The sequence below is a fragment of the Diceros bicornis genome, chromosome 6 (assembly GCF_020826845.1).
Source record: "Diceros bicornis minor isolate mBicDic1 chromosome 6, mDicBic1.mat.cur, whole genome shotgun sequence".
Taxonomy (NCBI): Eukaryota; Metazoa; Chordata; class Mammalia; order Perissodactyla; family Rhinocerotidae; genus Diceros; species Diceros bicornis.
Genome location: NC_080745.1, coordinates 46328405 through 46342564, shown reverse-complemented (window position 1 = coordinate 46342564; position 14160 = coordinate 46328405). Strand labels below are relative to the sequence as shown.

At 38.8% G+C, this 14160-nt stretch overlaps 1 protein-coding gene across 2 annotated transcripts in view; it reads right to left on the bottom strand.

The window, feature by feature from the left end:
• Positions 1-13256, bottom strand: part of IPMK (inositol polyphosphate multikinase) — a 46340-nt gene extending 33084 nt beyond the window's left edge. For both annotated transcript variants that reach the window (XM_058543414.1, XM_058543415.1), the window contains exon 1: positions 12770-13256. In XM_058543414.1, the coding sequence (XP_058399397.1) occupies positions 12770-12959 (190 nt within the window). In that variant the 5' untranslated portion in view covers positions 12960-13256. The remainder of the gene's footprint in view (positions 1-12769) is intronic.
• Between the last annotated feature and the right edge of the window lie 904 nt (positions 13257-14160).

The window sequence follows — 14160 nt, the reverse complement described above, 5'->3', positions numbered from 1 at the left end:
GCCAAATCCCTGCCAGCTGAAAAACTGTCAGGATAAAAAAGGAACCATCTCAGAAGGCTGAGCCAATAACAGATGAACTGAATCTAAGATTGCAGCCCAGTACCAGCTGAACTAAATTCTAGGAGGAATATGACTTAGCCCCTCACCCTAAACAGAGAAAAGGGCTTATACTCTATATGGAGCGAAACAAACAAAAAATAGTACATTTCACTCCCTACTGTTTTTTAAATAAAATGTTCAAAATCCAATTAAAAAAACAAGACAGGGGGCCGGCCCCGTGGCATAGCAGTTAAGTGCACGCGCTGCACTGCTGGCAGCCCGGGTTTGGATCCTGGGCGCACACCGATGCATCGCTTGTCAGGCCATGCTGTGGAGGCATCCCACATAAAGTGGAGGAAGATAGGCATGGATGTTAGCCCAGGGCCAGTCTTCCTCAGCAAAAAGAGGAGGACTGGCACAGATGTTAGCTCAGGTCTGATCTTCCTCACCAAAAAAAAACAAGACATACCAAAAAATCAGGAAAATCTGATGCATAATCAAGAGAAAACATAAGTCAATAGAAGCTGACACACAGATGACCGAGTAATTATATTTAGCAAACAACAATGTTAAATCAATCACAAATATACTACAGAAATTATATGAAAAAATAGATATATAATGGGGCTGCCCCGTGGCTTAGCAGTTAAGTGCCCGGGCTCCGCTACTGGCAGCCCGGGTTCGGATCCCAGGTGCGCACCAACGCACCGCTTCTCCGGCCATGCTGAGGCGGCATCCCACATACAGCAACTAGAAGGATGTGCAACTATGACATTCAACTATCTACCAGGGCTTTGGGGGAAAAAAAAAAGGAGGAGGATTGGCTATAGATGTTAGCTCAGAGCCAGTCTTCCTCAGCAAAAAGAGGAGGATTAGCACGGATGTTAGCTCAGGGCTGATCTTCCTCACACACAAAAAAAAATGGATATAAATGCTGAATAGATGAGTTATTTCAGGAGAGAAATAGAAAGTCTAAAAAAGAAAAGAAATTCTAGAACTGAAAAGACAGTATCTGAAAAAAATTTCAATCGATGGATTAAGAATAAACAATCAAAGAAAGAAACAACGAACTTTAAGGAAGATCAACAGAAAATATCTAAATTAATACAAAGAGAAAGAAAGTATCTAAAAAGAAAAAAGGAATAGAGCATTAGAAACCAGTAAGATAATATCAAGCATTCTAATAAACATGTAGTTGGAGTATCATAAGGAAAAAGCAAATGGGTCAGAAAAAAATTCTGGACTTCCACTTCCAACTAGGCTACAGAAAGCTGAGAGGACATCACTCAAACCTAAAACCAAGGAAAAGCTAGATAATCTACTCAATCATAACTTTTCTTGAAATCATCAGAGTGCTGATATAGTAAACAACAAACATGAAATCTAAGACACAAACCACCATTAAAAGGCAAGATGGGAGCACTGGCTCGCGTGTGGCAGAGCATGGGAAAAATAATTCACCTAAAATTTTTGACAAATGGCTAAAGGCCAAGTACAGGTTAGGGAGAGAATACAAACAGTCCCTGACTTAACGGTTCCACTTATGATTTTTCCATGTTATGATGGTGCAAAAGCAATACACATTCAGTAGAAACTGTACTTCAAATTTTGATCTTTTCCAGGCTAGCAATATGCACTGCAATACTCTCTAATGATGCTGGGCAGCAGTAGAGAGCTGTGGCTCCCAGTGAGCCATGCGATTACAAGGGTAAACGACTGATACAACCATTCTGTACCCACACAACCATTCTGTTTTTCACTTCCAGTACAGTATTCAATAAATTATATGAGATATTAAACACTGTATTATGAAACAGGATTTATGTTGGATGATTTTGCCCAAATGCAGGCTAATGTAAGTGTTCTGAGCACATTTAAGATAGGCTAGGCTAAGCTATGATGTTCAGTAGCTTTGGTGTATTAAATGCATTTTCAACTTACAATATTTTCAACTTACAATGGGTTTATCAGGACGTAACCCCATCATAAGTCAAGGAAGATCTCTATAGAACTCTGAGAAGTCACAAACACTTGCAGAATCTTCTCCAGAGGACCTCTCTTCCAGGCCCTCAAGAGAAAGGTTGGGATAAGGCAAAAGAAAAAAACAGAAAAAGCAAGCCTCAGGGGCAGGAAAGGAGGAAGTCCTTGAGAAAGGGAGACACCACTACTACAGCAAAAAAGACCGTTCCAGAACCTTTTCCCCTGTGAACAAAATTCTTAATTTTCTGGGGTAAGGGCAATAAATCATGTTGCCCCCAAGGCACAGGTGATCCACTGTGGGTGGGGAAATGGTAAAAAAAAAAAAAAAAATCCTCTAATTCTGGGGGCTGAGGAGGGAGCAGAAAACCGTACTGAGTTCTCATTTTAGAGGTCTCCTATTGCTGGAGGAGGGAACTGAAACTCATGTAAAGCACCTGCTAAAGTATGACTCCCACATAAAAAAGGTGCAGGATCACTAAAAAAGTCCCATCCCAAGACTCAAGGTCACAGGGACTACCTAATATTGAGGCTGGACCAGGACAACACAGAACACCCCGACAGCCTAGTACCAGGGTTGCAATCACCAAGTAATAAGTAACAGTAATTTATATTTGGAGGAGGGGCATGAACAGGGAGAAAAACCATTTCTGAGGCATAAGTACACAAGGAAGAACTAAAGCAGAGGGTTAAACAGGAATACTGAGAAAAATCCTCTGGCATATCAGCCCCACTCTAAACCTAATTATAACATAGGAATTTCAAGCCCATGGTGCACTGAAGGTGTATTGGTCTGCTCAGGCTTCTGTAACAAAATACCACAGACTGGGTGGCTTGAACAACAAAAATTTATTTTCTCACAGTTCTAGAGACTAGAAGTCCCAAATCAAGGTGCCAGCCAATTTGGATCCTGGTGAGAGCTCTCTTCCTGGCTTGCAGACAGCTGCCTTTTTGCTTTGTCCTCACATGTCAGGGAGAGACAGAGAGAGAGCACACTCTCTCATGTCTCTTTCTATAAGGACACTAATCCTATTGGATCTGGCCCCCAACATTATGACCTCATTAACCTTAATTACCTCCATTAAGGCCCTATCTCCAAATACAACCATATTGGGGGTCGATGTTTCAACATATGAATTTGAGGGGATACAACATTCAGTCCATAACAGAACCTAACTATAACAACAACAAAATTCAAAGTTGGCTCTACTTCTGACTAGACTGGCTCACTCAATAACATTAACAGCCCAACAGAAGAGGCGTATTTATTTCAGGCATAAACAGTTTGCCTCAGTTGCTTCAGTCCTATACATGATGTCCAGAATTTAATAAAAAATTACAAGACACATGAAACAGCAAGGGAAAAAACACTGCCAAAAGATAACACAACATACAAAACAGTTTCAGTGATAACACTGATGTTAAATTATCAAAGCAACTTAACCATAATTACGTTAAAGGTTATAATAGAAAAGGTAAACAACGTGCATGAAAAGATGGGAAATTGCAGCACAACAAAAATTTAAGAGAAAAAATGGATTGTTAGAAATAAAAAATGTGGTAAAAGAGGCAAAAAATGCTTTCTATGGGCTCATCAGTAAACATAAAATAGCAGAAGAAGGAATCAGTGAACTGGATGACAGGTCAACAGATATTACCCAAACTGAATCAGAAAGGGGGAAAACAAATGCATGTTAAAATGCCTATCTGTGGATGGCACATTCTAGGTAATGTTTACTTCTTTTTTTGTAACTTTTTCTAGAAATTTCTCTAATAAACATATACTGCTTCTATTAGAAAAAATACATGACATAAGAAAATACATATATGCTAAAATAATTATATATTCTGTACAATCTCAATTATTAAACAAGTTACTGAAAAAGACTGGAAGGAAAAAACTTTTTTAATGACAGAAAGGGTTTGAGGAAATACTTGACAAGACAATGTCCAAAAGGTTTTAAAACTAATGAAAAACATAAAAACACAGAGCCAAGAAGCTTAGAGAATCCTAAATAGGATGGAAAAAACAAACTCCTAGACATTTTAAATATAAAGACACAGATGGCTTAAAAGTAAAAGGATAAAAAAATATATATATACTAGCAAGTACTACTCATAAGAAAGCTGATATATTAATATTATTATATATCAGACACAACAGACTGCAAGAAAAGGAATATTATCATACCAAGAGGGAAATTTCCTAATGATAAGAAAGTCAATTCATTAAGACACAACAAGCATAAATGTGTATACCTAATAATAAAGCTTCAAAATACATGAAACAAAAGCTGACAGAACTGAAAAGATAGACAAACCCACAATTACTCTCAATAATTGATAATACAAGTATACAGAACATTAGTAATGATATAAGAAACTTGAACACCAGTATCAAACAACTAGACCATAGTGACACTTACAGAATGCTACATCCAACAGAATATACTTTTTTTCATGTACAAATGGAACATTTACCAAGACGGACCATGGGCTGGACTATAAAAAACAAGACTAAAATCTAAAAGGACTGAAATCACATGGAATATTCTCTGACCATAATAAAAATAACAATAAGATAATTGGGAAAATATAAAATAGAAAGTAAACACACTTCTAATTAATCCATGGATCAAAATTCACAAGGGAAATTAGAAAATATTTTAACTAAATGATAATGAAAACTCAACATATCAAAACTTGCAGAATGCACCAAAAGTACTGCTTAGTGCTTAGAAGAAAATGCGTAGTTTTAAATGCTTGTGTTAGAAAAGAAAATAGGGGGTCAGCCCCGTGGCTTAGTGGTTAAGTGTGCGCACTCCGCTGCTGGCGGCCCGGGTTCGAATCCCAGGCGCGCACCGACGCACCGCTTCTCCGGCCATGCTGAGGCCGCGTCCCACATACAGCAACTAGAAGGATGTGCAGCTATGACATACAACTATCTACTGGGGCTTTGGGGGAAAAAAATAAACAAATAAAATAAAAATTTAAGAAAAGAAAATAGGTTCCAACTTAAGATGTTAGGAAAAGAACATACTAACCCCAAATAAGTGGAAACAAAGGAGCAAAAAATTCAATGAAATAAGAATGGACAACAGAGAAAAATCAATGAAGAGGTTCTCCGAGATCAACCAAACTGATAAACCTCTAGCTAGACGGAACAAGAAAAAAAAGGAAAAATTACCATTATTAGGAATAAATAAAATATGGGATATCACTACAAATCCTACAAACATTAAAAGCATAAAAGAATTATGAAGTTCATACCAATAAATCCACCAACAGATGAAATGAACAAATTCCTTTAGACACAAATTATTAAAAGTGACATAATAGAAAATATGAGTTGTCCTATGTCTACAAAAAACAATGAATTCATAATTTAAATATCCTGAGAGAACTGTAGGCCAAAATGAGTTCACCAGTAAATTCTAACAAACATTTACAGAAAAAAATACCAATCTTACCAAATTTGTTCAGAAAACAGAAAAGCAGGAAATATTTCCCCATTCTTTTTATGAAGCCAGTATATTCTTGATTTCCCCAACAAAGACTTAAAAGAAAATTACAATCATCTCAAATGAACATAGTCACAGAAATCTTTAATGAAACATTAGTAAACCTAATCCAGCAATACATACAGAATAATTTATCATGACCATGTGGACTTTATTCCAGGAATGCATGGTTGGTTTAAATATTTCAAAATGAGTAAATATATTCATGTTTTGGGGAGACAGAGTTCTCAATGAGAAAGAAGGGAAATACAAATATAAAACAGGGAGAGGCAAAGAAGAACCCTGTGGTATTAGATTTAAATTATAGGTATGAGTATGAACTCAAATTTTTAAGAATATGAAATTATGTATTTCTTAGTCAAATGTGCTGAAAGGACAAACCACCACCACACCCAAGGAGCAACAAGCATACCTGGTGCAAAAGTCTTGGCTTTTAAACACCATTTACCCCTAAAAGAACCAGATTCTTGAAGAAAAAGATGGCTCATTCCAGGGCTGGGACAGGGAAAATACAAGATGAATATGGAATATTTTTTTATGCCAGAAAGTGAGAAAATGCTTTGAAAAATAGGAAATGTTGAAAAGACACAATAGCCAGCTTGAAGAAGCTCTCATTGCCCAAATCTGGAACAATCTGAGCATCAAAATGCAGCAACAATAACAGATAAGATCCATCCACTGAAGTTTGAAAAATCCATTAGTCCATCCTAATAATGAAAGAAAGAGAGAAAGGAAACCTATAGTCTTTAAAGTAGAATGCCAACTAACAAATGTAACAGGAATGACAGCGACTACTACCATTTTGCAACTATCATAGTAATAAGTGAGTTGGTCAAATACTGTCAATGGATGCTTATAACATTGGGTGAAAACTTTGATGAGGAACAACATCTTTAACAGTCTCAAAATATTCCTTTCAAATTGCTTAATTACAACAGGAAAAATAAAAACTTTACAGTGGAAAAATCTGGCAGACATAACTTAACCAGGTGATCAAAGTTACATCACCAGTAATGCAATCGACATCCTGTGTTTTATAATACGATGCTTCAAGAATACAACATAACTCATAGAGTGGTCTTACCAAAAACGCATTAATCTGAATCTAATCATGAGGAAACAATCAGACAAATTTAATTTAAAGGATATTCTAAAAAGCCATATGCCTATATTCTTCAAATATTTCATAGTTATTGAAAGATAAAGAAAAACTGCTCCAAATGACAGACAACTAAAGAGTCATAACAACTAAACACAATGTGCAGTCTTGGATGGGGAAAAATTTCTATGAAAGATATTATAGGAATAATGGCAAAGCCAAATGTTAAATATTCTGAATTTGATAATTTCACCATGGTAAAGTAAGAAAACGTTCTTATTTTTAGGAGATACACACTTTATTTAGAGGAAAGGAGTCATGATGTTTGCAATTTAGTCTTAAATGGTTCTGCAAAATTATTATCATATAGAGATAGTGATAAAGCAAATGGGGCAAAATATTATGAATGGTATAAATTAGTTCGCTGTACTATTCTTGCAACTATTCTGTAAGTTTGAAATTTTTTGAAAATAAATTTCTTTAAAAACGCAGTACAATTTACAATAGCATCAAGTACTCAGCAAAAATCTAGTGAATGTTGTGTAGGACCTCTACACTGAAAACTATGACTCTTCAAGAGAAATTAAAGAAGGCCTAAATAAATGGAGAGATATACCATATTCAAGTATCGGAAGACTCAGTACTATAAAGGAATCAATTCTCACCAAAGCAATCTACAGATTCAAAGCAGACATAAAATGTTATCAGGTTTCTTGGGAAAAAGGACAAGTTCATTTAAAATCTGTATGGAAATGTAAAGGACCAGAAATAGTCAAGACAATCACGAAAAAAAGTGGGATGCTTATTCTACTTTACATCAAGACGTATAAAGCAACTTGAATTAAGACAGTGAAGTATTATTGCTAGGATAAACAAATAAATCAATAAAAATAAATAAAAGTCCAAAAGCAAATCTAGGAAACTGATTGAGAAAAACTGGGGTATATATGCACAATGGAGTACAACTAAGCTATAAAAAAGGATGAGGAAGTACTTTGAACTGATATACTGATTTCTAGGATATACTAAGTTTAAAAAAGTGCACAACAGTATATAAAGCATACTACTTTTTGTATCAGAAAGAAAGAGAAATGAGAAAACAGAGAGATCTGCTTATTTTTGCAACAAGAAACTCAGAAAGGATAAATCAGAAAACAATGAAATTGGTTACCTACAAGGGACACTGAGGAATGGGGTGGAGTGATAGGGAATGGAGTGCCACGTCTGACAAACTGTTCTGTAAAGTTTTGACTTTTGGAAGCATGTTAATTTTATAAGCATTTAAAAACATATAATTAAACAAAAATGAAGAGAAGGAACTGAATTTAAACAGAAACAAATGAATCCAACTGTATTTCAAATTAATAATATTACCAGAGAGAAGAGGGAGCAAAAACAACAACAAAAAAACACCCCTAATCTAAATAACTTTTGAAGAGTTTCCAACCACATACCCTCAGTATAAGGGATCCTGAATTCTTTATTTTAGGTTTGTTTTCTGTAGTAGTATGCGTATAAAAATTCTGAAAATTATAGGATTGGGGGAAAAAAACATATTAATATTACTGAGAGCCAGGGTTCTCACTGAGGTAGATGGGAAACACAAATTTAGAATCAGGAAAGGAAGAACTCTGTCGAGTCGGAATGAAATTGAAAGTATTAGCATGAAACTATGATTTCTAAAATATCTATACATACTTTTTAGTTATATCCATTAAAAAGGCCTGGAAGTAATGATACCCCAGTGGCAATGAGCACATCTAGCATCCAGATCTTGGTTTCAAAATATCATTTCCCACTAAAAATGAACCAGGGCTTCTTGGAAAAATGACTGGTTCTGGAGCTGGGAAGGGAAGTATGAGATGAGTCTACAATAACTTGTGACAGAAAGGAAGTGCTCCCACTGACCAAATCTGGGACAATCTGAAGAGCAAAATAAATAAGTTCTATAATGGGTTATGACACTTTACAAAATAAGAATCCATACGTCCAAACTGATCATTAAAAAAGCACATAGATATGTACATAGGAGTAAAGGGAGGGCTATTTCTTATAACAAAATGTCATTAAAATAGGAAGAGTGGTAAAATTGGAAAAATCAGAATTTTTCAACTCTCAGACTAAAGACTATTTCAGGCAAGAATCATCAATAGCCAAATCTAGGGGTGAAGTATGATGAGGATCCGGATAGCTGCATGATCTTAAAGGGTCTCCTCACAGACAGCTTATTAGTTGCAAGGGGGAAAATACTGACTATATACTGGAGAAGCCACACCACACTTAGACCAGATGATCAAAACTGTGATCATTAATAATGCGCAGATGGAGACTGTGGGCCTCCAGATGTGATACCTTAGGAAGGACACACTTGTATAATGTTCCAGCCAGAAATGCATTACCTGAATCTCACCATAAGAACCCATGAGAAATCCGAACTAAAGACTATTTTGTAAAATAACTAGCCTGTACTCTTCAAAAATGACAATGTCATAAAAGACAAAAAAAGGCTGAGGAACTGTTACAAATTGAAGGATTCTAAGAGACGTGACAACTAAATGGAATAAATGATCCTGGACTAGATCCTGTACCAAGAAAAACAAATATGATAAAAGACACTGGAACACTTGACAAAATTAGCATATGGACTACAGATTAGATAAAAGCATTGCATCACTTAAATTTCCCTATTTGATAAAGGTGCTGTGGTTACAGAAACACACACTGAAGTATGACTGTATAAAGGGGCAGGATCTACGCAACCTATACTCAAACAGTTCAGAAAAAAATAATATGCATAGAGAGATAAATTCGGCAAAATAATAAGTTCTCTCTATTGTTCTTGCAACTTTTCTGTAAATTTGAAATTATTTTAAGTCAATTAGTTTCAGAGAATATCTAATAAAATAAGACCAGTAAGCCAAAATAGTTGTGGGTTTCCCCCCAAAACAACATCAGTTTAAATCCTTCTTTTCCCTATAAACTTCCTCATTTCTATATCCTAAGTTAGATCAGGATACACACACCAGATTTCAACTATTTGTTTAAAACGTTAAGGACTTTCAAAAGAAATTAGTGGTACATGTTAAAAATTAAAACAGAAAAAGGATTTTATGCTAACTTTGGCAAGCTTTTGGAATTTAAATTGATAGCAATTACATTTTTGTGAAACTTGCCTAGAGAAAAACCTGCACAATGAGCAAGGTATACTATATTGTACAAGAATGTTTAATACATTTATAATTGCAAAAAAAATAGTGAAAATTTAAAAATCCACCACCAGAGGAATAAATTATGATACATCCACACTGTAGAATACAATAGTTTTTTAAAACAATGAAGTAGAAAAATACGGATATACTACATAATACAGAATGAAAACAAAAAGTTGCTGATATATCTATTTGTATGAAAAATAAGAACTGTGTTCATATGTTTCTATTTGTGCCCAGAAACAACACCTGTTGTTGGATTCACAGGAAAGAGGTACCAGTGATTGTCCCTGGGGTGAGGGGCACTACTACACTGTATGAATTTTTTTCCTAAAAGATCATGCACTACTTTTCCAATTTTAAAAAACTAAACACTTCGTATTCTTAGAAATAAGATTTAAATGTACTTTGATAAAATATGATTTCAATAAAGAACATAAAATATAACTTTGATATCAGAATTATAACATATTCTTATTACCTAACTGTAACAAGATCTATTTTTCTGTTCAAGTACCTTTGTGCTATTGGCTCCATGTTTGCAATTTTTAATTTAAAAAAGCCAACAACTCTTTTTTGAAAATAGGTAAGATAGCAATCCTAAATTCAAAAACCCTGGTAACTTAATGAGAGTAACAGAAATTTTAAAAAACCAAAACAAAAACAAATATCCACACGTCTTTAAAGAAAGTTTATTCTGAGAATTTCAGTTGATAGCCAAACCAAAGTCTGTTCTACACGACCTACTTTATAACTATAAGTAATTTATGGTAGTGGAGAGACATAATAAATTCTTGAACTCTGAATTACTAACCATCTTGTTATCCATTTTACGAATAGAAAAGATTATCACCATTCAGGTGTCCTTTCACTAACAATACATAATATATGCAAGATTGTGTAAATAACTGAGAATTAAGTTCAACAAATATTTATTAGATTCCCAACACAGTATGTTTGAGGCATTGTGCACTATTGATACAAAGACAGTCCCTAGTCAAGATAATCTTACAAAACTGAAAAAAGGTTATTTTAAATTGAATGCAATAATAAATAAAATTAAGGATTCCTTCCTCTTGAATCTAAACAACTCCTTTAATTAGGTAATTTGGGTGACAAATTAACTCTTTCAGCCACGGTCTCCAATGTAGTTTTAAGTCACATTCCGGGTATATTTGTAATTACTTAGATGTAGCTCTCTGAATAGGCTCACTATTACAAACTTGGATAAGCAGCAGTTACACTCAAGTGACAATTGTCATTGAAATTGTTTGTGTTTATGTTAGGATTTTTTGTTTATCCTCCTTTGCAAGCAAATCGATCTCTAGGGACCCTCAGGGAAACAATTATTTTTTCAGGCCTCTAGAATATCATCAGGAATAGTATCATTACAATTCATTAATATAAATCAATAGGTATGCACTATAAATCTATTAACAGTAATTCCATAAATACTCAAACTCTCATTACCAGAAGTGACACACACAAGAATATGTCTATGCTAAGCATATTGAGAAGGTTGTTTCCTTACATCTATGCGAAGCACCTTGGGAATGATATTTGTTTCCTTGTTTCCTTACCCAGGTATACTAAAAGAACTGTCAATTTTCACTCTTTCGACATTTTCCAAGTTTAACTGAGCCCAGTCTATGTACAAGGCTATGAGAATAAACAGATTTGGTCTCTAACCTCGAGGAATTCAAAATTTAGTGGGGACAAAGGCACACAATCTACTTGACAACGTCATTAAAGCCTAATTTTCAACAAGAGAAAAGAAAGAGGTGGGAAATTCTGCTCTTTAAGAAATACATACACTCAAACGAATACTCATCCATTTTCAAAAATCCTTGTTTGAGTTATCTGCAAGCACAGTACACGGTGGAAAAAAACAGAGCTCTGAGACCGGACCCTTGGTTTCCCGGTTCTTCTAATACATAGTATCTGTGTGACTTCAGGCTTGTCACTTAACCAGGCTTGGCCTCAGTTATCTCGTCTAAAAATGTCAGCATTATTTTACCAGCATAAACTAAATTGTCTCTAGTGGTTTCCAGGTCTAACATCCCCATTTCTCACATACTCATCCATCAGATTCCCCAAATAATCATGGCCCAGGGATCCAGTGTGAGTAAGCTAGGTGAATTACAGTTCCTAAACTTAACTTCATCACCAAGAGAATAAACTGAGATAGGCCCTGTCTTGTGCTTTAAACGTTGCGAGCTCACAAAATGTATTACACAGGGCATGATACAAGTCTGATGAAGATGATCACGAACAACTGAAATGTCTCATCTGTGTACCATTCTAGCACAACAGCCGTGTGTATTTCCTACCATGATCCGAGTTTGTGCTCTACTGGAAGCATACCTCCCAGAGAAATCCAGGAGATATCAGAAAAACCTCTCAAGGGGGCAGGGAGAGAGAGCTCGGATAAACCTAGACAAGCTTTCCAAAAAAGAAAGAAAGAAAGAAAAAGCCCTATGTTCTTCCTTCCCCTCCAGCTATGCAGCTGCACCCAGAAAAGAAGCACCAGATTCGCATCATCTGCATTTCATTCCTTTTCTTTTGCAATAGCTGCCCGCCTATAATAAACAGACTCTGTGCTCAGGGGAGAATTTACTTCCCCGTCCAGTGCAATTGAAGTTCCTTATTTTCACTAACAACGCCGTCTCCAATTGACACCCATCCTCCCTGGGGAGACCAGGCACTCCCCTCCCCGCCACCTCCTGCTGCAAGCCTGACGCCCCACATCCTAGGAATCGCCCCACTTTTCGAGCCCCTGCTGCACGGGTCGCGAGGCTCTGGGGGAGGGCGGAATAGGCCGGGGTGAGGCGTGCAGAACCGGAGGAGCGTCCAGGCTGCCTCGGCCGGCTGGGGGCTCACGGAGGCGGAAGGGGAGCGGCGAGCCCCGCGCCACCGCCACTTACCCACTTTGTCCTTCCCGTACATGTGTCCGGCCACCTGATGCGAGAGGGGCACGCAGCCGTTGAGGAAGCGGAGCCTGCCGCCCGCCGGTTTCGGGGTGCCCTCGGGGGCGGCCTCGCTCACCGGTGAGCTCCGCTTTTCTGGGGGGACGGGCGCCTCGAGCCGGAGGGGGGATGGTGGCTCCGTTGCCATAACTGAGAGCTCAAGCGGTAGCGGCGGCGAGAGCAGGACAAAAATAGGACGGAGGGAGGGGGCGCCGGAGAACTCGGGGGTCGCTCAGTCTCGGCCGCGAGGAGGCCCGGGGGTTCCCGCGGCTGGTGCCCGCTGAGGCCCGGGGAGGGGGCCCATGACGCCGCGGAGGTGCGGGCGCTCGCCAGCCCAACTCTCGGCAGAGCGCGGCTCCCGGCTCCCGCTGCTCTGCTGCCGCGGCCGCCGGCACGGCGCAGCCCTGGAGACGGAACCGAGCGAAGGAGCCGCGGCAGCGGCGCCCAGCACTCCCCGGGGCCCTGACGGCGACGGCGGCCCCACCTCCCGCGCCCCCGCCCCCTCCCGCCGTCCTCCAGTCGCCTCAGCTGCCGCGCGCGCGTCAGCACCGCCTGCACGGCCGCCGCCGCCGCGAGCTTCCGACCGCGCGACCCGCGGCCGCCGCCGCTACTGAGCATGCTCAGAGGCCGCCCGACGGGACCCCCGCAACCCCGCGGGCGCGCGGCGGGCTGAAGGCGACCTGGAGTGGGTGAACGCACTTGCAGTCCTTCTCGCCCCACCCCCAGGCTGCTGTTACGGTGCCACCGGGGTTGTTGTGCCTTCATTCATTCAGTGCGTGCTTCAGCGCTTCCCGGGGTCCGGCTCAAAGACGCCAGGGGCTTCCAGTTGTGAAGAGCCGCCAGTTACTTGTTAGAACAGTTGGGAGGCAGTAGCTGTGCCAAGGGTGGCTTTGGGAGGCCACCCTTTAACTGCAATCAACTCCCTCCAACTCCCCCCCCGCAGAGAAACAATAGGAGTAAAAATAAGCAGCTTATTAGAAGATCCACCTTCAAAACACCCTTCAAGTTAATCCTGCCCGCCTCCCCAAATTGGTGCCGCTAAACCGCTTTTGTAAAAAATTTTGGAACCGACACTAATTTCAAACTGTAGAAAATAGAGAATAAGCTTTATTCTTTCAAGTTAGCACATTTTTTTGAAGAAATGAGCCGTTTTTTTCTCTCCCCCACGCGACCCTTAGCGCAGGTTCCAAGGTCCTCAATAACTAACTAATTAGGTCAAAGGCAGAAGAAAGGGATGCACATTGGCAGCGAGGGGAGGTTCTGGAATGAGACTCCGCAATTGATTCATGTGTCTGCCACTGGCATTTTATATGAAAACTGGACCCGGCCTGCAGGTACTGGACTGAGCA